This window comes from Somniosus microcephalus, chromosome 4 (assembly GCF_052327205.1).
Source record: "Somniosus microcephalus isolate GS21.2 chromosome 4, FLI_Smic_1.0, whole genome shotgun sequence".
Taxonomy (NCBI): domain Eukaryota; kingdom Metazoa; phylum Chordata; class Chondrichthyes; order Squaliformes; family Somniosidae; genus Somniosus; species Somniosus microcephalus.
In genome coordinates, this window is record NC_140990.1 from 39,887,022 (window position 1) to 39,911,429 (window position 24,408).

Genomic DNA, 24,408 nt, shown 5'->3' on the forward strand with positions numbered 1-24,408 from the left:
ATTTGAATTCAATTGAAAGGGGAGGGGGGAGGGGGGGGAAAGGAGGGAGGGGGGAGGAGAGGGGGAAAGGGGGGAGAAAGGAGGGGAGGGGGGAAAGGGGGGAGAAAGGAGGGGAGGGGGAAAGGGGGGAGAAAGGAGGGGAGGGGGAAAGGGGGGAGAAAGGAGGGGGGGAAAGGGGGGAGAAAGGAGGGGAGGGGGAAAGGGGGGTGGGGAGGGGGGAAAGGGGGGAGAAAGGAGGGGAGGGGGGAAAGGGGGGAGAAAGGAGGGGAGGGGGAAAGGGGGGAGAAGGGGGGAGGGGAGGGGGGAAAGGGGGGAGAAAGGGGGGGAGTGGGGGGGAAGGGGGGAGTGGCGGGAAAGGGGGAGGGGGGGGGAAAGAGGGGGGGCGGGGAGGGGGGAAGGGGAGGGGGGGTGGAGGGGAGGGGGTGGGGGTGGAGGGGAGGGGGTGGGGGGGAGGGGAGGGGGAGAGGAGGTAGGGAGAAAGGGAGGGGGGAGCCAGCAGACCCGCTCCCCTCTGCCGGCGATGGCTCCACTGAGCTCCGTGCCGCCCCACGCACTGACATGCCGAGCGCAGCGCCCCGGTCAGCCCAAGCCCCACCCTCCCGAGGCCGGGCCTGAGGCGGCTTGAGACGGCCGATTGCGGTTGGGCGGGCCCGGTTGCCTTGGTAACCCTCCTCCCCTCTCCGCCTCCCGATCTCCGGGACCGGGCCTGGGCCTGAGCGGCTTGAGACGGCCGATTGCGGCTGGCGAGCCCGGTTGCTGGGGTAACCCTCTCCGCTCCGCTTCCCCCCCCCCCGCCGCTAACCTGCTCGCTTCCCTCTGGCCGCGCTCTGTGTGGAGGTGCCGTGCAGCGCCAGCGCGAATGAAGCGCGAGGAGCTTGCAGTGAGCCCAGCCAGCCTTTACCAAGATGGCTGGCCGCTGGTTCGGAATCAGGCCCAGCGGGGGGGGGGTGGGGGGTGAGGGGTGGGAGGAGCTTGCCACAAAACAATTGCCTAGGGTTCAGCATGGCTGGCAACAGACGCCCAGGCTTCGAGGCCTACCTGCAAAAACGGGGAAAGGTAGGAAAATTAATGAGATTAGATAAAAGATTTAGAAAGTAATTAACTTTTTTAAAAAACAATATGTGTTTTAAAAGCAACTTTTTTTTAAAGACGCAGAAAGCGGGAAAAAGAAATGAAAAGTTTGGAATCAAGATGGCGGCGACTCACCTCGGTTCAGAACGATAAGGCCCGCCCACACACGCACCGATTGGTCGACCGTCAGGTCACCGAAGCGTAGGATTGGTCAATCGTCCCGTCACTCGACTCCAGGAGGGCCCGCCCGCACACGCCAGGAACCCGCCCCCGCCACGCAGCGATTGGTCGACCGTCGGGTCGCTCGACCGTACGATTGGTCGACCTCGACGTCACTCGATGCTAATGAGCGGAATTTTGAACCTTTTTTGGATACCGCGGGCACAATTTTTGTCTCACCGAAACGTAAATACGCTTACGATCGTTCTGGAATCATAAGCTTTCTTTTGATGTAACACACATGTAGGTACGCTCTATAACTTTTGATTGTATAGCCGGACAGAGAGACAGAAAGACAGACAGAGAGACATACCATTTTATTATATAAGCTGGGGGGGCCCCGCGTTGCCAGGGCTGCTTTGGGCCGGGTGGTTTAAATCGAGTCCCAGGCTTTCGGGCCTGTCTCTGTGTCCCTCTGTGAATCTGCTGCCGGGCAACATTTTAAATCGAGTCCCAGGCTTTCGGGCCTCTCTCTGGGTCGAGCCTGTCTGTCTGTCCCTGTGTGAATCTGCTGCCGGGCAACATTTTAAATGGAGTCCCAGGCTTTCGGGCCTGTCTCTGTGTCCCCCTCTGTGAATCTGCTGCCGGGCAACATTTTAAATCGAGTCCCAGGCTTTCGGGCCTGTCTGTGTCTCCTGCTGTGAATCTGCTGCCGGGCAACATTTCTACCTTTTAATACCTTGAAAGATGAAAGTGAAAGTACTTATAAAACGTTTTTGGTAAATGTGATGTTATTTTTAAAAGAGATACTAACTTTTTCAAAGCTGGATTAGCAGATTTTGAGCTGGAAGTAGTAAAGCAATGGCTGCCCGATGCCTGAGTTGAAAAGCATTAGTCCCGCCCACAGACGCAGCGATTGGCCAACCATCAGGCGACTGAACTGTAGGATTGGCTAATCGTGACGGCACAGGATTGGTCGACCTTGACGTCAGTGAATCAATGCTAATTAGCAGATAATTAGTTTAAATTTGAAGGTTTTTTGCATAACGCGCGAACAATTTTAGTCCGACCAAAAAGTAAATACGCTTATGACGGTTCTGGAATCGTAAGCTTTCTTTCGATGTAACACACGTGCAGGTACGCTCCATAACTTTCGAGTTTATTAAATACAGACAGACGGAATGACAGACAGAAGAACCGCTTTAGATAGATAGATAGATATAGATGATCTGGACGAGGGAATTGGATGTAATATCTCCAAATTTGCAGACGACACAAAGCTGGGTGGGAGGGTAAGCTGTGAGGAGGATGTCATGAAACTCCAGGACGATTTGGACAGGTTGGGTGATTGGGCAGAAACATGGCAAATGCACTATAATGTGGATAAATGTGAGGTTATCCACTTTGGTGGCAAAAACAGGAAGGCAGATTATTATTTGAATGGCAATAGATTGGGAGAAGGGGAAGTGCAAAGAGACCTGGGTGTCCTTGTGCACCAGTCGCTGAAGGTAAGCATGCAGGTGCAACAGGCGGTTAAGAAGGCAAATGGTATGTTGGCCTTCGTAGCAAGAGGGTTCGAGTACAGGAACAAGGATGTCTTGCTGCAGTTGTACAGGGCCTTGGTGAGACCACACCTTGAGTATTGTGTGCAGTTTTGGTCACCTTACCTGAGGAAGGATGTTCTTGCCATGGAGGGAGTGCAGCGAAGATTCACCAGGCTGATACCTGGGATGGCAGGAATGACGTATGAGGAGAGATTGTGTTGATTGGGCTTATACTCACTGGAGTTTAGAAGATTGAGAGGGGATCTCATCGAAACCTATAAAATTCTGTCAGGTCTGGACAGACTAGATGCAGGAAGGATGCTCCGATGGCCGGGGAGTCCAGAACCAGGGGTCATAGTCTAAGGATAAGGGGTAAGCCATTTAGGACTGAAATGAGGAGGAACTTCTTCACCCAGAGAGTGGTGAACCTGTGGAATTCTCTGCCACAGAGGGTGGGGGAGGCCAGTTCATTAAATATATTCAAGAAAGAGTTGGATATATTTCTTAAGGCTAAAGGGATCAAGGGATATGGGGAGAAGACAGGGTACTGAATTTGGATGATCAGCCATGACCTCATTGAATGGCGGAGCAGGCTCGAAGGGCCGAATGGCCTACTCCTGCTCCTATCATCTATGTTTCTTTGAGGAAGTAACATGTGCTGTGGATAAAGGGGAACCGGTGGATGTACTGTACTTAGATTTCCAGAAGGCATTTGATAAGGTGCCACATCAAAGGTTATTGCAGAAAATAAAAGCTCATGGTGTAGGGAGTAACATGTTGGCATGGATAGAAGATTGGCTAGCTAATAGGAAACAGAGTAGGCATAAATGGGTCATTTTCTGGTTGGCAAGATGTAACGAGTGGTGTGCCACAGGGATCAGTGCCGGGACCTCAACTTTTTACAATTTATATAAATGACTTGGATGAAGGGACCGAAGGCATGGTTGCTAAATTTGCTGATGACACAAAGATAGGTAGGAAAGTAAATTGTGAAGAGGACATAAGGAGGCTACAAAGGGATATAGATAAGTTAAGTGAGTGGGCAAAGATCTGGCAAATGGAGTATAATGTGGGAAAATGTGAAGTTGTCCATTTTGGCAGGAAGAATAAAGAAGAAGCATATTATCTAAATGGTGAGAGATTGCAGAGTTCTGAGATGCAGAGGGATCTGGGTGTCCTAATGCATGAATCGCAAAAGGTTAGTATTCAGGTACAACAAGTAATCAGGAAAGCTAATAGAATGTTATTGTTCATTGCGAGGGAAACTGAATACAAAAGTAGGGAGGTTATGCTTCAGTTATACAGGGCATTGGTGAGACCGCATCTGGAGTACTGTGTACAGTATTGGTCTCCTTATTTAAGGAAGGATGTAAATGCATTGGAAGCAGTTCAGAGAAGGTTTACTAGACTAATACCTGGAATGGGTGGGTTGTCTTATGAGGAAAGGTTGGACAAGCTGGGCTTGTATCTGCTGGAGTTTAGAAGAGTAAGAGGTGACTTGATTGAAACATATAAGATCCTGAGGGGTTTGGACAGGGTGGATGTGGAGAGGATGTTTCCTCTTGTGGGAGAATCTAGAACTAGGGGTCACTGTTTAAAAATAAGGGGTCGCCCATTTAAGACAGAGATGAGGAGAAATTTTTTCTTACAGACGGTCGTGAGTACTTCAAACTCTCTTCCTCAGAGGGCGGTGGAAGCAGAGTCTTTGAATATTTTTAAGGCAGAGGTAGATAGATTCTTGATAAGCAAGGGGGTGAAAGGTTATCGGGGGTAGGTGGGAATGTGGAGTAATCAGATCAGCCATGATCTTATTGAATGGTAGAGCAGGCTCGAGGGGCCGAGTGGCCTACTCCTGCTCCTAATTCGTATGTAACCTGTGCAGCAGCTGGGGCCTGAAAATCAGCTTCACTGCCCCTGGGCTGGGAAAGGGGAACATGAAGCAACATTCTCCCTCTTACCCCTTTCTACATTCCTTTTACAGGGTTTTAGAAGTGGAGCATTTACAGACAGGAAGCTCAGACCGAACATCACGTCAAGAACAGACAGAGTCACTCGATTCATCAGGACCTGATTCAGTCGGTCCTCCAATCTGCTGGCACACCAGCGAGTTTACACTAATGAGAGACCTTTTAAATGTTCTGAGTGTGGGAAGAGCTTCAAAATCTACAAGTACCTGAAGCAACAGCAGTGGCTACACACTGGGGAGAGCCCGTTCACCGGCCCCGTGTTCCAGAAGGGATTCACTCAGTCATCCGCTCCGATGATACACCAGCAAGATCACACTAGGGAGAGACCTTTAACCCGCTCAGTGTGTGGGAAGGGATTAATTGCACCCTCCGTGCTGCTGAGACACCAGCTTGTCCACACCAATGAGAGACCATTGACCTGCTCTGTGTTTTTGAAGCAATTCTCTCATTCTGCCACCCTCCTGAGACACCAGCTTGTTCACATTAAATGTTCTGACTGTGGAAAGAACTTTAAAAGGTCCCAGGATCTGAAGAGACACCAGCTGGAGAGAGCAGGAGAGATTCTGTTCACCTGCTCCGTGTGTGGGAGGAGATTCACTCAGTCCTCAAATCTGCTGGCACACAAGCGAGTTCACACTGGGGAGAGGCCAATGAAACATTCCGACTGTGGGAAAAGCTTTCAAATGTCCCAGGAGCTGAAGAGACACCAGCTGGAGACAACAGGAAAGAGACCGTTCACCTCTTCCGTGTCTGGGAAGGGATTCACTCAGCCATCAAACCTGTTAAGATACCAGCAGTATCACACTGATGAGAGACCATTTAAATGTTCTGACTGTGGGAAGAGCTTTAAAACCTCTGGGGATCTGAAGAAACACCAGTTGGTTCACACCGATGAGAGACCATTTAAATGCTCTGACTGTGGGATGAGCTTTAAAAGCTCCACGCATCTGAATGGACACCAGCATGTTCACACCGGGGAGAGGCCATTCGCCTGCTCCGTGTGTGGGAAGGGATTCACTCGGTCATCCCACCTGCTGGAACACCAGCGAGTTCACACCGAAGAGAGACCATTTAAATGTTCTGACTGTGGGAAGAGGTTTAAAAGCTCCAGCAATTTGACAACACACCAGCGAGTTCACACTGATGAGAGACCATTTAAATGCTCTGACTGTGGTAAGAGCTTTAAAAGCTCCGGGCATCTGAATGGACACCAGCGTGTTCACACTGGGGAGAGGCCATTCACCTGCTCCGTGTGTGGGAAGGGATTCACTCGGTCATCCCACCTGCTGGAACACCAGCGAGTTCACACTGATGAGAGACCATTTAAATGCTCTGACTGTGGTAAGAGCTTTAAAAGCTCCGGGGAGCTGAAGGTACACCAGCGAGTTCACACTGGGGAGAGACCATTTAAACGTTCTGACTGTGGTAAGAGCTTTAAAAGCTCCAGTCATCTGAATGGACACCAGCGAGTTCACACCGGGGAGAGGCCGTTCACCTGCTCCGTGTGTGGGAAGGGATTCACGCAGTCATCCCACCTGCTGGAACACCAGCGAGTTCACACCGAAGAGAGACCATTTAAATGCTCTGACTGTGGTAAGAGCTTTAAAAGCTCTGGGGAGCTGAAGAGACACCAGCAAGTTAACACTGTTCTGTAGCACAGGGCCCTGTAGACAGCTGGGGTGACATGAACGTGGAATGGATGAAAGTTTTATACATTTTTGTACTACTGTTTAATCTTTCAATCTGTTGTGCTGATGATTCCCTTCGATTGACTGTTGATGGTGTTACATAGAATGTACAGCACAGAAACAGGCCATTCGGCCCAACTGGTCCATGCCGGTGTTTATGCCCCACACCCACCCTACTTCAATTAACCCGATCAACATCTCCTCCCATTCCTTTCTCCCTTGTGTGGCTTCCCCATAAATCCATCTGTGCTGTTCACCTCAACTACTCCCTGTGGTAGCGAGTTCCCCATTCTCACCATTCTCTGGGTAAAGACATTTCTCCTACTGGATTTATTAGTGACTATTTTAAGTTTGTGGCCTCATAAATATGATGAGATTCTGTTAAGCTGACCAGTATGTTGTTGTACTTTGTCTTTTTCTGATGAATTAAACATTACTGAGCCCTTGTACGCGTGTTATGGGATGAAGTTTTTTTAAATTCGTTCATGGGATGTGGGCGTCGCTGGCAAGGCCAGCATTTATTGCCCATCCCTAACTGCCCTTGAGAAGGTGGTGGTGAGCCGCCGCCTTGAACTGCTGCTGTCCGTGTGGTGAAGGTACTCCCACAGTGCTGTCAGGGAGGGAGTTCCAGGACTTTGACCCAGCGCCAATGAAGGAATGGCAATATACTTCCAAGTCAGAATGGTGCTTGACTTGGAGTTGGTGGTCATAGGGTCATAGAGTTATACAGCACAGAAAGAGGCCGTTCGGCCCATCGTGCCCATGCCGGCCATCAAGCCCTTCTATTCTAATCGCATTTTTCAGCACTTTGTCCGTAGCCTTGTATGCTATGGTGTTTCAAGTGCTCATCTGAATGCTTCTTGAATGTTGTGAGGGTTCCTGCCTCTACCACCCTTTCAGGCAGTGAGTTCCAGATTCCAACCACCCTCTGGGTGAAAAAGTTTTTCCTCAAATCCCCTCTAAACCTCCTGCCCCTACCTTGGAACTATGCCCCCTGGTTATTGACCCCTCTACTAAGGGGAAAAGTTCCTTTCTACCTACCCTATCTATGCCCCTCATAATTTTGTACACCTCAATCAGGTCCCCCCTCAGCCTTCTCTGCTCTAAGGAAAACAACCCCAGCCTGTCCAGTCTCTCTTCATAGCTGAAGTGCTCCAGCCCAGCTAACATCCTAGTGAATCTCCTCTGCACCCTCTCCAATGCAATCACATCCTTCCTATAGTGTGGCGACCAGAACTGCACACAGTATTCCAGCTGTGGCCTAACTAGCGTTTTGTACAGCTCCATCATAACCTCCCTGCTCTTATATTCTATGCCTCGGCTAATGAAGGCAAGTATCCCATATGCCTTTTTAACCACCTTATCTACCTGTCCTGCTGCCTTTAGGGATCTATGTATTCTATCAGGTGTTCTCATGTGCCTGCTGTCCTTGTCCTTATAGGTAGAAGAGGTCGCGGGAAGGGAGGTGCTGCCGAAGAAGCCTTGGCGAGTTGCTGCAGTGCATCTTGTTGATGGTACACACTGCAGCCACGGTGTGCCGGTGGTGGAGGGAGTGAATGTTTAAGGTGGCGGATGGGGTACCAATCAAACGGGCTGCTTTGACCTGGATGGTGTCGAGCAGTGAAGAGTATTCCATCACACTCCTGACTTGTGCCTTGTAGATGGTGGAAAGTCTTTGGGGAGTCAGGAGGTGAGACACTCGCCGCAGAATTCCCAGCCTCTGACCTGCTCTTGTTGCCACAGTATTTATGTGTCTGATCCAGTTAAGTTTCTGGTCAATGGTGACCCCCCAGGATGTTGATGGTGGGGGATTCGGCGATGGTAATGCCGTTGAATGTCAAGGGGAGGTGGTTAGATGCTCGCTTGTTGGAGATAGTCATTGCCTGGCACTTGTGTGGTGCGAATGTTACCTGCCACTTATCACCCCAAGTCTGAATGTTGTCCAGGTCTTGTTGCATGCGGGCATGAACGGCTTCATTATCTGAGGAGTTGCAAATGGAACTGAATACTGTGCAGTCATCAGCAAACATCCCTACTTCTGACCTTATGATGGAGCGAAGGTCACTGATGAAGCAGTTGAAGATGGTTGGGCCGAGGACACTGCCCTGAGGAACACCTGCAGCGATATCCTGGGGCTGTGATGAATGACCTCCAACCATCACAACCATCTTCCTTTATGCTCGGTCTGACTCCAGCCAGTGGAGAGTTTCCCCCGATTGATTAGCGTTGAGGAAATAGGGAGAGTAATAAGGAAAGCGAAACATGACATTAGAAATAAATGAGACAAGGAAAGAGAAACTAAAGATCAAAGTAAGAAAGAGACAAACAAAGGAGATGAGAAGAAAAGAATTTGAGGAGAAAGTGAGTGATGATAAGAAACATTGAAATTTCAAAAATGAGACAGGAGAGGAGAAGATAAGTAAGAAGAAAGATCTTGACTATCGCTCCTTTCACAATTTCAGGACATCTCCAAGTGCTGTGCAGCAATTGCAGGACTTCTGAAGTGTGGTCATGTAGGAATGTAATGTAGCAGCCAATTAGGGATAGATGTGGTTAGGAAAGGCAAGAAGAGAAGGAGCAGGAAAGGAAAATATACGGACAAAATCAGGGAGGTCGTTTTTTTCAATTTGTTCATGGGATCTGGGCGTCGCTGGTAATGCCAGCATTTATTGCCCATCCCTAGTTGCCCTTGAGAAAGTGGTGGTGAGCCGCCTTCTTGAACCGCTGCAGTCCGTGTGGTGAAGGTACTCCCACAGTGCTGTTCGGGAGGGAGTTCCAGGATTTTGACCCAGCGACGATGAAGGATCAGCCGATATACTTCCAAGTCAGGATGGTGTGTAACATGGAGGGGAACTTGGAAGTGGTGGTGTTCCCATGCGCCTGCTGTCCTTATCCTTCTAGGTGGTAGAGGTCATAGAGTCAAAACGGCAAAAAAAGGGAGGCCATTTGGCCCATCGAGTCCGTGCCGGCTCTCTGTACAGCAATCCAGTCAGTCCCATTCCCCCGCTCTATCCCCGTAGCCCTGCAAGTTTATTTCCCTCAAGTGCCTATCCAGTCTCCCCTTGAAAACATCGCGTCTCTCCGCTTCCACCACTTCCGTCGGCAGCGAATTGCAGGTCCGCACCACTCGCTGCGTAAAAAAGTTTTTCCTCACGTCCCCCCTGTATCTCTTGCCCAAAACCTTAAATCTGTGTCCCCTAGTCCTTGTACCCTCAACTGGTGGGAACAGCCTTTCCCCTTCGACCCTATCCAAACCCATCATAATCTTGTACACCTCCATCAAATCACTCCGCAACCTCTTTTGCTCTAATGAAAACAAATCCAGCTTCTCCAACCTGCCCTTGTAGCTAAGATCCCCCATCCCTGGAACCATTCTGGTCAATCTACACTGCACCCTCTCAATGGACTTCACATCCTTCCTAAAGTGTGGTGACCAGAACTGGACGCAATACTCCAGTTGTGGCCTAACCAGCACTTTATACAGTTTCAGCATAACCTCTCTACTTTTGTACTCAATACCTCTATTTATGAAGCCCAAGATCCCAAATGCTTTGTTAACCACTCTCTCAATATGTCCTGCCACCTTCAGGGACCTACGCACATTAACTCCTAGGTCACTCTCTCCCTGCACACTCTTTAAAACGGTGCCATTAAGTGTATATTGCCTCTCCCTGTTCCTTCTGCCAAAATGCATCACCTCACACTTCTCTGTATTAAATTCCATCTGCCACTTGTCTGCCCATTCTGATAGCCTTTCTATGTCCTGTTGCAGTCGATTGATATCATCCTCACTGTTTGCCACACCCCCAAGTTTGATGTCATCGGCAAATTTAGAAATTCTACTCTGTATTCCAATATCCAGGTCATTTATATATATCAAAAAAAGCAGTAGCCCCAGCACTGACCCTTGGGGAACACCACTGTCTACCATCCTCCAGTCTGAAAAACAGACATTTACCACAACTCGCTGTTTTCTGTCCTAAACCCAATTCCTTATCCAAGCTACCTATTCCATGAGCCTCAATTTTGATATCCAGCCTTCTATGTGGTACCAAAAGAACTTTTAAAGGCAATTGGACATGTCATTGAAGAGGACTAGTTTGCAGAGTTCTGGGGACAAAGCAGGGGAGTGGGACTAAATTGGACAGCTCTTTCAAAGAGCCGGCACAGTCACGATGGGCCCAAGCACCTCCTTCTGTGCTGTAAGATTCAATGAACAGTGTGAACTCACTGGTGTCTCTTCAGGCTCTTCGAGCTTTTGAAGCTCTTCCCACAGTCAGAATACTTAAATGGTTTCTCATCAATGTGAACAAGCTGGTGTCTCAGCAGTTGGAATGGATTAACAAATCCCTTCCCACACACGGAGCAGGTGAACAGACTGTCCCCCATGTGACTGCACCGATGAACATCCGACCGACGGGGAACTGAATCCCTTCCCGCCGTCCCCACCTTTACCCGGTTTCTCCCCGGTGTGACGGTGCACGTGTCTCACCAGGTCAGGCGATCGGCTGAATCCGAGTCCACACGGAACACATGTGCGGTTTGTCCACGCTGTGATGGCTGCTCTCTCCTTCCATGTGCAAAGGCCGATGATATTCAGGTCCTGATAAATCGAGCGACTCTGTCAGATCTTAACATCAGTACTGCACCAGCCCTGGGAGTGTTTGAGGGGACAGTGTAGAGGGAGCTTTACTCTGTATCTAACCTGTGGTGTACCTGACCTGGGAGTGTTTGATGGGACAGTGTAGAGGGAGCTTTACTCTGTAACTAACCCGTGCTGTACCTGCCCTGGGAGTGTTTGATGGGACAGTGTAGGGGGAGCTTTACTCTGTAACTAACCCGTGCTGTACCTGCCCTGGGAGTGTTTGATGGGACAGTGTAGGGGGAGCTTTACTCTGTATGTAACCCGTGCTGTACTTGCCCTGGGAGTGTTTGATGGGGCAGTGTAGAGGGAGCTTTATTCTGTATCTAACCCGTGCTGTACCTGCCCTGGGAGTGTTTGATGGGACAGTGTAGATGGAGCTTTACTCTATATCTAACCCATGCTGTACCTGCCCTGGGAGTGTTTGATGGGGCAGTGTAGAGGGAGCTTTACTCTGTATCTAACCCGTGCTGTACCTGCCCTGGGAGTGTTTGATGGGACAGTGTAGAGGGAGCTTTACTCTGTATCTAACCCGTGCTGTACCTGCCCTGGGAGTGTTTGATGGGACAGTGTAGAGGGAACTTTACTCTGTATCTAACCCGTGCTGTACCTGCCCTGGGAGTTTTTGATGGGACAGTGTAGAGGGTGATTTACTCTGTATCTAACCCGTGCTGTACCTGCCCTGGGAGTGTTTGATGGGACAGTGTAGAGGGAACTTTACTCTGTATCTAACCCCGTGCTGTACCTGCCCTGGGAGTGTTTGATGGGACAGTGTAGAGGGAGCTTTACTCTGTATCTAACCCGTGCTGTACCTGCCCTGGGAGTGTTTGATGGGACAGTGTAGAGGGAGCTTTACTCTGTATCTAACCCGTGCTGTACCTGCCATGGAAGAATCACGCGATACTCTGGAATTGTTTTGAATAATTTTTATTGACATTCAGACCTGACACTTTTACCAGATAACAAAGTCATACAACCTTATTCCGAGGTGCACCACTCGGAGCCGAGGGTGATCAGGACCCTGTTCTGGGAGAGTTCAGGATGTTCTCGTTCTGCTTGTTCCATTGTGACTCGTGGTTCTCCTGACAGTCGCTGTAATTCTGGATGTTTTGTAGCCTTAGCTTCCTGAGTCTGTTGCTGGGCAGAATACAATATAGACTTGTTTTCCCAATAGTCCAACAGCCGCCTTATCTCTTCCTTTGTTACGTCGCACACTTTCGTAACTGTCACCAGATTGGATTAGCTTTGACCATGAACAGTCTAGCAGGCCGCAGTTAGTCTGCTATACAGTTCCATTCTGGGCACCGCACCTCAGGAAGGATATACTGGCACAGATTCACCAGAATGATACCAGGGCTAAAGGGGTTAAATGATGAGGACAGGTTTCACAGACTAGGCTTGTGTTCCCCATGAACAATCAGCTCCACAGGCTGAAAGATTAAACAGCAGTACAAAATTTATAAAACAGTTTCCATGTTCACATTGCCCCAGCTGCCAGCCGGGCCCTGCCCTACAGAGCAGGGTGAACTTGTTGGTGTGTCCGCAGGTTGGATGACTGAGTGAATCCCTTCCCACACACGGAGCAGGTGAACGGTCTCTTCCCGGTGTGAACTCACTGGTGTGTCAGCAGGTGGGATGACTGAGTGACTCCCTTCCCACACACGGAGCAGGTGAACGGTCTCTCCCCGGTGTGAACTCGCTGGTGTGTCAGTAGGTGGGATGACCGAGTGACTCCCTTCCCAGACACAGCAGGTGAACGGATTCTCCCCGGTGTGAACTCACTGGTGTGTCAGCAGGTGGGATGACTGAGTGAATCCCTTCCCACACACGGAGCAGGTGAACAGTCTCTCCCCACTGTGAACTCGCTGGTGTGTCAGCAGGTGGGATGACTGAGTGAATCCCTTCCCACACACGGAGCAGGTGAACGGCCTCTCCCCGGTGTGAACTCGCTGGTGTATCAGCAGGTGGGATGACTGAGTGACTCCCTTCCCACACACAGAGCAGGTTGTTGTGGAGTATTTTGAACCTACACTCGATACAAGGTTTTTAGATCGTTATTCAAATGGTCTTTAATACACCGGTCTGGAGACAATCTCTAACTGGCGCACCAGTAAGGACTTCTCCAAAATTATACAGTAAGCGTTACATATTTATATACGTTCACATGTCGTGTTAACCTCGTGCATATTCCGTTACACTGTTTTAATTGGCTTAAGGCCCGCATGCACAGTTGCTGTTTGGCTAATTCCCTATCTCGTGTCACACAATCTTTCGCCTATATGTTATTATCACATGATCTTTATGATCTCACCTGTTACTGTATTTTGTGAATGTTAGTAAAACCACATGTCTGCATTTCTGTCTTGCTGTGCCCCGTGTGATTTCACTTCCATAGTTTGTGGTTGGTGTTTCTGAGCTAATTTCATCTAACGTTCGAAACTTTGTGGTCAACATGTCTGATCTCTGCCGGTCGCTGTCTCAACCGTTTCTAGTGTGTAAGCTGCATTGTTAACCCCTTAATTCATGAAGGGCGCCGATGCCCCACTTCAGTCCCCCCTTTTAGACCTTGGCTAACTTACCCAAGATCATCAATTGCTACTACTACGGCCTTAGGCGTCCCGCCCCACTTGCAGTGGCCAGCTGCTAGGTTGGGGACACCTAGTGCGTTTTAGAGCTAAATAATTCCTTCATCTTGCACATGTTTGAGCAGCTTACTTTGTTCCTTAACTATCGCCTTTGCCCTGGTTTTGTTTCTACGCTTCGAGCAAGCAGCACAAGTCATTGTAAGCCAACCTAATGCTAATATTAATTGTAGCGCTACCAGTACATGAGAGATGATGTGGATCCAAGGATGGATATCTACATTTAAGCCCCAGTTCCAGGCTGTTTCATACCACGGTATCTTATGGAGTTCGGTTTCGATCTCCTTGTCTAGTTCCTGTAACTCTTGTTTTAGGAGATGCTACCATTTCATGTTCTCGTGTAGAGGGCCCCTAAACTTCTATGGATCCTCTGGGAGATGCGGAATGGGTGCTGCGAGGTGTTCCTCGTATAGCCCCAGGTCCACTCTTACCTCGTCTGTTAGATTCCGGGTGACCATTTTTCGTGCGTGAATGTACGTCATCCGTGCATGCCCGATTGTCACAGGTAAGCTGGGGGTGAAGCAAAAGTTAGGGTTAGTGATATTACATGTCAGTCCTCCATAATCATACGTCCATTGGTTTGTTGTCACGCTGTACTGGGTTGGTTCAGATTCCGCTGGGCTTATTTCCAGCACACATCCGACAGTCTGATTGAACCTGCACCCATCCTTACTACCTTGCCCCACCGGGTGTGGGCAGATCGTGAGGCTTCCTTCCCTGCGGCATCCAATCAATGAGACCCCTCTCATGCTTCCGTTTCTTTTGATCGCGTATTGATCCATTGGGTAATACCGCAGGTAGTCCCTTCCCCTGATCAGTCTATATTCTCTACCTTGTACTGCAGGTATGGTTTCGCATCTCCAGTCATCACCGGGATCATAAGCACCATCCCTACCAGCGAGGTGTGAGAGTCAGTGCACCCACCCGTCACAGGGTAGACTCTTTTAGTATACAGCCATCCAGTGATCCTGGGTGCTGTGCCAACTGCAGTTGGTGGGTACTATTGATCCAGTCGGGGACCCTGCCTGTCTGCATCTGGTCCAGGTTGTGTCGGACTTGTCCTATCATCCATCCCCCGTATGCAAGAAAGGTATTTCGCTTCACCCCATTGGTGGCATCGGACAATTAAGCGGTTAATGGTGGTAGCATGCTTTCACGGATTGGATATCCAGGGCATTTATAAGGGACGTGTCGGTATTTATGCCAGTCAGTGTGCCATTGAGTAAACCTCGCTTATGACGGCGGAACCCTGTGTGTCGAGGCACTGCATATAACGCACGGCCACATGTTTCTACAGGCATGTAGTATCTGTGGCATCCCTGTTAGATACCTAAACTTAATCCACATACATCTCTGATATGTCTGTAGGTTCGCCCATACCCTATCACTACCACATTCAATACACAAGGTCCTATTGTACTTTAACTCAATGCCCAATATTGTGGGTTGGATTCCCTCACACCCGCGAAATGTTTGGCCTGATCTGAGGGACGTCTCTATCAGTCAAATAGATTCCATCTCCCACGAGGACCTGTTGGTAATTCGGGTCTCCCTGGTCCTCTGGATTTTTGTGATTTCTCAGAAGGTTTTCTGCTCCTATGGCATCTAGTAGTGTCCCTAGTACTATCAGGATCGTGGTGTATAGAGGCAACATTCTGTAGGTAGAACTTAGGGTGGGTGCCTCGAGTGTCCGTCGTATGAGGCCCATGTTACCTGTAACTTGAGCAGAAATCTGGTCGTCACCAGATGTTAGTTTATCTCTGGTGTTTATTCCACTGTTCCTGTGGGATTTAAGGTCAGTTGGGTTATTGTTGTCCAATGTTTCCATCTACCCTTTCCTCTCATGTCTACGCATGTGCACATGTCACTGGTCATGATGACTTCAAATGGTCCGGTCCATCTAGGGGAGAATCCTGACCTTTCTGGTGCGACTTTGACAAACACTCGTTCGCCCACCTGTGGTAAGGGCTTTAATACCCCTTGGGGTTTGTAATCCTTATCTCTAATGTCCTGTTGCACCTTTACCTCTTGTCTAAGTTCTTTCAACTGGTTGTCTAATGTTTGAACATAACTTCTAATTCTATCCTTCATGGGTCCCAGTCCCTCGCTGCCGGATGCTACTCCCTCCGGTAAGTGCATTGTTCATTGGGTCATGAGTTCATACGGTGTTAATCCTGTTACTCTGTTTGGGGTTGCTCTTAGTCTCATTAGGATACATGGAAGGACGTTCACCCATCCCTGTCCTGTTTCGGCTATAGCTTTGGCTAATGCTGTTTTTAGGGTTCGGTTCATGCGTTCTGCCATTCCTGAACTTTGTGGGTGATATGGGATGTGGAATCTCTGCCTTATTCCTAGTTGTCTACAGTCTTCTTTCATGACCTTTCCTGTGAAGCGTGTTCCCTGATCCGAGTCGATCTGCAGCGGGACCCCCCATCTTGGGATTACATCATATGCGAGTATTTGGGCCACTGTCTTTGCACTGCAGTCTCGGGTCGGGAATGCTTCTACCCACCTAGTGATCTATAATCACCAAGCAGCATTTCTTCCCTCGATTACTGGGTAAAGTCTAGCTGGATATTTTCCCAGGGGCCCTTGGATCGAGGCTGGTGTGCCATTTTAACCTTTATGGGCCTCCCAGGGTTATGCTGTCCACAAATGATGCAACGTCGGCAATATCTTGCTACATCCTGTCCCATGCCACTCCACCACCAATCTTTGCTTAATCTGTTGATCATTCCGTTCCGCCCTCCATGATCAGGCTCGTGGTATATTTTTAACAAGTTCTCTTGGATACAGCGAGGAGCTACTACTCATAAACCTTTCCTCCATATTCCATCTACTCCCCTAACAGCCCTGTTTATTGTCCAATGTTCCTGCTCCTCTATATCAGTTTCTTCCTGCACTCCCTTAATGTTCACCTCCTCTTCTCCTATTCTGCCTGTTGCTACGGATACCGGGGTTTCGGTGCCTGCCGCTGCTCTAGCTGCTTCATTGGCTAGCATGTTCCCTTTCTGGTGCTCATTCTCTATCTTGCGGTGAGTTTTTATTTTAATCACTGCTACCTCCTTCGGTCCCTTTGCTACTTCCACTAATTCTCTAACTATTTCTTCATGCCTTATATTTCCCCCTCCGGAGGTTATATACCCTCTCCTGCTCCAAGCTGTCATGTAATCGTGTATCACTCCAAAGGCATATCTACTGTCCGTATATATATTTACTCGTTTTCCTTCTGCTAATTTTAATGCCTCAGTGAGGGCTACTAATTCTGCTATTTGTGCTGAGACTCCTCCTTCTAATCCTCCCTTGGCAACTCTTTCTCCGTTCTCAGATACTACTGCCCAACCAGTGTGTGGCTCTCCATCTATGTACCGGCGTGATCCGTCTACATAAAAGGTGTTCTCGGGACTCTCAAGGTGGGTCTCCGATATAGTTCCTCTGATTTCCTCATCTATTACTAACCGGCACTCATGTGCTTCACCTTCCGATAACATCCCATCCGCGAGGTTGACTCTATGTTCCCTTATAATCTGGACTGATCTGTCCTTGGGTATCAATACTGCTTCCCAAGCCACCCTCCTTCTGTCTGATACAGCCTTCATTTTACCTGTGTTTAGCAGGTCCACACTGTGTGTTGTGTGTGTAGTATCAGCTGTCCTGACATAGTGACGGGCTCGCTACATTCGCACCGCCCATGCGGCGCAGCCTAAGGCCGCCACGCATCTCGCCATTCCTTTAACTACGGGGGTTTGTTGGGTGGAGTAATAGGCAATCGGCCTCATATCGCCCCCATATTCTTGTGTGACTATGGCGTTATAGAAATTTCCATCTATACTGGAGTATATATGGAATGGTTTGATTATATTCGGTAATCCTAGTGCGGGTGTGGACGTCAGGGCTGCTTTTAATTTTGCATAAGCCTCGTCCTGCTCCGATTCCCATTCTATCTTATCAGTGGCGGGTCTCCCCCTTTAACTAACCGTTGTATCGGCTCCGCTTTCCCTGCAAGGTCTGATATAAAGTTCCTGCAGTAGTGAAATAGTCCCAACACTTTCCTCACTCCCCTGACGGTTACTGGCCTTGGCGTGTCTTTTATAGCTGTTTTCCTTTCCTGGGGGAGTGCTTTGTATCCCTGGCTGATTTCATGTCCGAGGCTGGGACATCCCGACCTGTGCCTTTTTGGGGTTTATCTTAAATCCCGCTTCTTTGAGTGTCTGTAGGGTGCTCAGTAGTGCCCCCATATGCCCTTCCGCATCTTCCGAGGCTATCATTATGTCATCTACATATTGGAGGAGGATGCTCCGGTACCCAGTTAAGTCTAGGTTTTCCAAAGCTTGATTCATTACACGGTGGAAAATGTTTGGGCTATTATGGAATCCTTGCGGGACCCTAGTCCATGTATACTGTTTATTCCCCACAGTAAAGGCAAATTTACTCTGTGACTCCTCTGCCAACGGTATAGACCAAAATCAGTTTGCTATATCTAAAACGGTGAATATCTGGTGGTCCGGTTTTAAACCATTAAATATGGTGGAAGGGTTTGCCACTATCGGGTGTTCTCGCGGAGTTACTTTATTCAAGGCTGTGTAATCTATGGTTAATCTATACCATCCATCTGGTTTCCCTACCGGCCAAATTGGTGAGTTTGTGGTCGCAGTGGTTTCTTTTAACCCTCCTTATTTAACTAACTCGGTTACTGTAGTGTATACTGCTTCTTTTGCTGCTGGTTTTATTGGGTACTGTCTGTGGGCTCTATGTTCAGGCCCTGGTATCACAATCGGGTCGGTTGTGACCAATCCACAGGCTTGTTTGGAGGTTGCCCAAACCCCTTCTATTGCCTGGCAGAGGACTCCCCACATTCCCTCTTGTGACCAGTCCCATTCTATTCACTTAACGCTCCCAATCTTGGCCATGTAACTGGCCATAGTCCTATCTTCAAACTTTCCATCTGGTATTCATTTTTGTAATACTGTTTTATTCCGTACATCTATTCCCAGACCTAGTTCGCTCAATATATCTACTCCTAAAATCGTCCCTTCTGGGTTCTCCCATACCCACATTTGTACTGGGAGGAATATTCCTCCTAATTCCAACAGTTGTGTCTCGCTCTTATAAGCGCGAGTATTCTTCCCTCCCACTCCTTGTATCAATATGGAGCGTTTTGTTCGTGGCAGATCCAAATTGGTTATAGATACTGATGCCCCTGTGTGAAGTAACATATCACACTGCCGGCCCCCAAACACGCTGTCAGATATAGACGGGGATCGGTGCCTTTTCCGGGGGCCAATGCTACCTAGCTTTTCTGTGACAAGTCTTTGCTGATCTCGATCAATTGGTCGTTGTTCGCGTTTGCTATGTCTGTCACCTCAGTTATGTGTTCGCTATGGGATGCCCCTTGTTGTCTTGGGCCCTTGCCTGCTTTTCCTCCCCCTGCCACCCAACAGTCTCGCTGTTCATGTCCGGGCTTGTTACAGTTTCCGCATCTCCTTTTTACATGTCTCCCAGGTAATGTGCATTCATGACGTCTGTGCCCAGGTTTGTTGCAGTTAAAACAGACGATTGTCTCCTTTACTTTTGCTACTTGTTCTTCTACAGCGGCAACCTTAGCCTTTTGCTGGTTGTCTACTTCAGTTGTCCAATTGACCAATCCATCGAACGTCTGCATTGTGACCAGTCCTGTTTTCAGGATGGCCTGGTGGGCACTACTTAGTCCCTCTTTGTACATTTTTAAGAAAGCCAGATTGCCTCGCTGTGGTGCCTGTATTGTTACATAAGAACATAAGAACATAAGAAATAGGAGCAGGAATAGGCCAATCAGCCCCTCGAGCCTGCTCCGCCATGCAATAAGATCATGGCTGATCTGATCCTAACCGCCAATCTACTATCACAGAACCATCTCCTGAATCTAACAGAATTAGACACACGAAATAGGAGCAGGATCAGGCTACACGGCCCCTGGGCCCGCTCCGCTACCCACAGGGCCATGACCGATCCGAACCTAGACTCATGTCCAAATTCCTGCCCGCTCCCCGTAACCCTTAATTCCCTTTACTTCTAGGAAACTGTCTATTTCTGTTTTAAATTTATGTAATGATGTAGCTTCTACAGCTTTTTGGGGCAGCATATTCCATGGACCTACCACCCTCTGAGTGAAGTAGTTCCTCCTCATCTCAGTTTTGAAAGAGCAGCCCCTTATTCTAAGACTATGCCCCCTAGTTCTAGTTTCACCTATCATCGGGAACATCCTCCCCGCATCCACCCGATCCAACCCCTTCACAATCTTATATGTTTCAATAAGATCGCCTCTCATTCTTCTGAACTCCAATGAGTAGAGTCCCAATCTACTCAACCTCTCCTCATATGTCCATCCTCTCATCCCCGGGATTAACTGAGTGAACCTTCTTTGTACTGACTTGAGAGCAAGTATGTCCTTTCTTAAGTATGGACACCAAAACTGTACGCAGTATTCCAGGTGCGGTCTCACCAATACCTTGTACAACTGAAGCAATACCTCCCTATTTTTATATTCTATCCCCCTAGCAATGAAAGCCAACATTCCATTGGCCTTCTTAATCAGGTGAGGTCGTACTTGCAACCTGTGTTGTCAGAGGTACGTCTCTTACTTACTCCCGCAGAGTGAGACCGTACTTGCAACCTGTGTTGTCAGAGGTACGTCTCTTACCTACTCCCGCAGAGTGAGACCGTACTTGCAACCTGTGTTGTCAGAGGTACGTCTCTTACTTACTCCCGCAGAGTGAGACCGTACTTGCAACCTGTGTTGTCAGAGGTACGTCTCTTACTTCATCCCGCAGAGTGAGACCGTACTTGCAACCTGTGTTGTCAGAGGTACGTCTCTTACTTACTCCCGCAGAGTGAGACCGTACTTGCAACCTGTGTTGTCAGAGGTACGTCTCTTACCTACTCCCGCAGAGTGAGACCGTACTTGCAACCTGTGTTGCCAGAGGTACGTCTCTTACTTACTCCCGCAGAGTGAGACCGTACTTACAACCTGTGTTGTCAGAGGTACGTCTCTTACTTTGCTCCCACAGAGTGAGACCGTACTTGCAACCTGTGTTGTCAGAGGTACGTCTCTTACCTACTCCCGCAGAGTGAGACCGTACTTGCAACCTGTGTTGTCAGAGGTACGTCTCTTACCTACTCCCGCAGAGTGAGACCGTACTTACAACCTGTGTTGTCAGAGGTACGTCTCTTACTTACTCCCGCAGAGTGAGACCGTACTTGCAACCTGTGTTGTCAGAGGTACGTCTCTTACTTACTCCCGCAGAGTGAGACCGTACTTGCAACCTGTGTTGTCAGAGGTACGTCTCTTACTTACTCCCGCAGAGTGAGACCGTACTTGCAACCTGTGTTGTCAGAGGTACGTCTCTTACCTACTCCCGCAGAGTGAGACCGTACTTGCAACCTGTGTTGTCAGAGGTACGTCTCTTACTTACTCCCGCAGAGTGAGACCGTACTTGCAACCTGTGTTGTCAGAGGTACGTCTCTTACCTACTCCCGCAGAGTGAGACTGTACTTGCAACTTGTGTTGTCAGAGGTACGTCTCTTACTTACTCCCGCAGAGTGAGACCGTACTTGCAACCTGTGTTGTCAGAGGTACGTCTCTTACTTACTCCCGCAGAGTGAGACCGTACTTGCAACCTGTGTTGTCAGAGGTACGTCTCTTACCTACTCCCGCAGAGTGAGACCGTACTTACAACCTGTGTTGTCAGAGGTACGTCTCTTACCTACTCCCGCAGAGTGAGACCGTACTTACAACCTGTGTTGTCAGAGGTACGTCTCTTACTTACTCCCGCAGAGTGAGACCGTACTTGCAACCTGTGTTGTCAGAGGTACGTCTCTTACTTACTCCCGCAGAGTGAGACCGTACTTGCAACCTGTGTTGTCAGAAGTACGTCCCTTACTTACTCCCGCAGAGTGAGACCGTACTTGCAACCTGTGTTGTCAGAGGTACGTCTCTTACTTACTCCCGCAGAGTGAGACCGTACTTGCAACCTGTGTTGTCAGAGGTACGTCTCTTTCTCCCGCAGAGTGAGACCGCACTTGCAACCTGTGTTGTCACAGGTACGTCTCTTACTTACTCCCGCAGAGTGAGACCGTACTTGCAACCTGTGTTGTCAGAGGTACGTCTCTTACCTACTCCTGCAGAGTGAGACCGTACTTACAACCTGTGTTGTCAGAGGTACGTCTCTTACTTACTCCCGCAGAGTGAGACCGTACTTGCAACCTGTGTTGTCAGAGGTACGTCTCTTACCTACTCCTGCAGAGTGAGACCGTACTTGCAACCTGTGTTGTCAGAGGTACGTCTCTTACTTACTCCCGCAGAGTGAGACCGTACTTGCAACCTGTGTTGTCAGAGGTACGTCTCTTACTTACTCCCGCAGAGTGAGACCGTACTTGCAACCTGTGTTGTCAGAGGTACGTCTCTTACTTACTCCCGCAGAGTGAGACCGTACTTGCAACCTGTGTTGTCAGAGGTACGTCTCTTACCTACTCCCGCAGAGTGAGACCGTACTTGCAACCTGTGTTGTCAGAGGTACGTCTCTTACCTACTCCCGCAGAGTGAGACCGTACTTGCAACCTGTGTTGTCAGAGGTACGTCTCTTACTTACTCCCGCAGAGTGAGACCGTACTTGCAACCTGTGTTGTCAGAGGTACGTCTCTTACCTACTCCCGCAGAGTGAGACCGTACTTGCAACCTGTGTTGTCAGAGGTACGTCTCTTACTTACTCCCGCAGAGTGAGACCGTACTTACAACCTGTGTTGTCAGAGGTACGTCTCTTACTTACTCCCGCAGAGTGAGACCGTACTTGCAACCTGTGTTGTCAGAGGTACGTCTCTTACTTACTCCCGCAGAGTGAGACCGTACTTGCAACCTGTGTTGTCAGAGGTACGTCTCTTACTTACTCCCGCAGAGTGAGACCGTACTTGCAACCTGTGTTGTCAGAGGTACGTCTCTTTCTCCCGCAGAGTGAGACCGCACTTGCAACCTGTGTTGTCACAGGTACGTCTCTTACTTACTCCCGCAGAGTGAGACCGTACTTGCAACCTGTGTTGTCAGAGGTACGTCTCTTACCTACTCCTGCAGAGTGAGACCGTACTTACAACCTGTGTTGTCAGAGGTACGTCTCTTACTTACTCCCGCAGAGTGAGACCGTACTTGCAACCTGTGTTGTCAGAGGTACGTCTCTTACTTACTCCCGCAGAGTGAGACCGTACTTGCAACCTGTGTTGTCAGAGGTACGTCTCTTACCTACTCCCGCAGAGTGAGACCGTACTTACAACCTGTGTTGTCAGAGGTACGTCTCTTACCTACTCCCGCAGAGTGAGACCGTACTTACAACCTGTGTTGTCAGAGGTACGTCTCTTACTTACTCCCGCAGAGTGAGACCGTACTTGCAACCTGTGTTGTCAGAGGTACGTCTCTTACTTACTCCCGCAGAGTGAGACCGTACTTGCAACCTGTGTTGTCAGAAGTACGTCCCTTACTTACTCCCGCAGAGTGAGACCGTACTTGCAACCTGTGTTGTCAGAGGTACGTCTCTTACTTACTCCCGCAGAGTGAGACCGCACTTGCAACCTGTGTTGTCACAGGTACGTCTCTTACTTACTCCCGCAGAGTGAGACCGTACTTGCAACCTGTGTTGTCAGAGGTATGCTTAAACATTCTGCACTACTTGCAACTTATACCACTCCTATACTTCTGCGCATTTCGCCCGAACCCCGAGACCATTTGACCTACCGATCAAACCTTCTGATTTCTTTAATTCCGAGGGGGCGGTGGACACGGAGCGGTGTTGCCTTACCCTTACTGAACGTGGTAATTTAAAAGTACTCACGTTTCTGGCTTGGTTTCACTCGCTAGTGTCTCCCGTCCGTATGGAATCCTGTTCGTGATGCCAATTGCTGTGGAGTATTTTAAACCAACACTCGACAGAAGGTTTTTAGATCGTTATTCAAATGGTCTTTAATACACCGGTGGGGAGACAATCTCTAACTGGTGCACCAGCAGACTTCTCCAAAATTATACAGTAAGTGTTACATATTTATGCGTTCAAATGTCGTGTTAACCTCGTGCATATTCTGTTACACTGTTTTAATTGGATTAAGGCCCGCATGCACAGTTGCTGTTTGGCTAATTCCCTATCTCGCGTCACACAATCTTTCGCCCATATGTTATTATCATATGATCTTTATGATCTCACCTGTTGATGTATTTTGTGACCGTTAGTAAAACCACATGTCTGCATTTCTGTCTTGCTGTGGCCTGTGTGGTTTCACTTCCATAGTTTGTGGTTGGTGTTTCTGAGCTAATTTCATCTAACGTTCAAAAGCTTCAAAACTTTGTGGTCAACATGTCTGATCTCTGCCGGTCGCTGTCTCAAGTATTTCTAGTGTGCAAGCTGCATTGTTAACCCCTTAATTCCTGAAGGGCGCCGATGCCCCACTTCAATCCTCTTCTCCAGTGAAGACAGATGCAAAGTTTTCATTTAGTACCTCAGCCCAGCCCTCTGCCTCCACAAGACAATCTCCCTTTTGGTCCCTAATCAGCCCCACCCTACCTTTGACTGCCCTTTTACTGTTTAAGTGTTTATAAAAGACATTTGTGTTCCCTTTTATGTTAGCTGCTAATCTGTTCTCATACTCTCTCTTTACATAAGAACATAAGAAGTAGGAGCA

The 24,408-nt window shown here is 48.8% G+C and overlaps 1 protein-coding gene and 1 long non-coding RNA gene across 2 annotated transcripts in view; one reads left to right on the top strand and one right to left on the bottom strand.

Annotated features, from left to right (window-relative positions):
* Positions 1-24,408, top strand: part of LOC147118691 (uncharacterized) — a 47,210-nt gene that overhangs the window by 15,636 nt on the left and 7,166 nt on the right. The window contains exons 2-3 of the mRNA XM_085983957.1: positions 5,297-6,014; positions 6,183-6,294. Of these exons, the coding sequence (XP_085840083.1) occupies positions 5,297-6,014; positions 6,183-6,294 (830 nt within the window). The remainder of the gene's footprint in view (positions 1-5,296; positions 6,015-6,182; positions 6,295-24,408) is intronic.
* On the bottom strand, positions 11,983-23,752 carry LOC147118692 (uncharacterized). The gene is made up of 3 exons (XR_015077938.1): positions 23,568-23,752; positions 14,145-14,223; positions 11,983-12,208 (listed from the first exon to the last, which is right to left on the bottom strand). It is a non-coding gene; the product is annotated as an uncharacterized LOC147118692 (long non-coding RNA).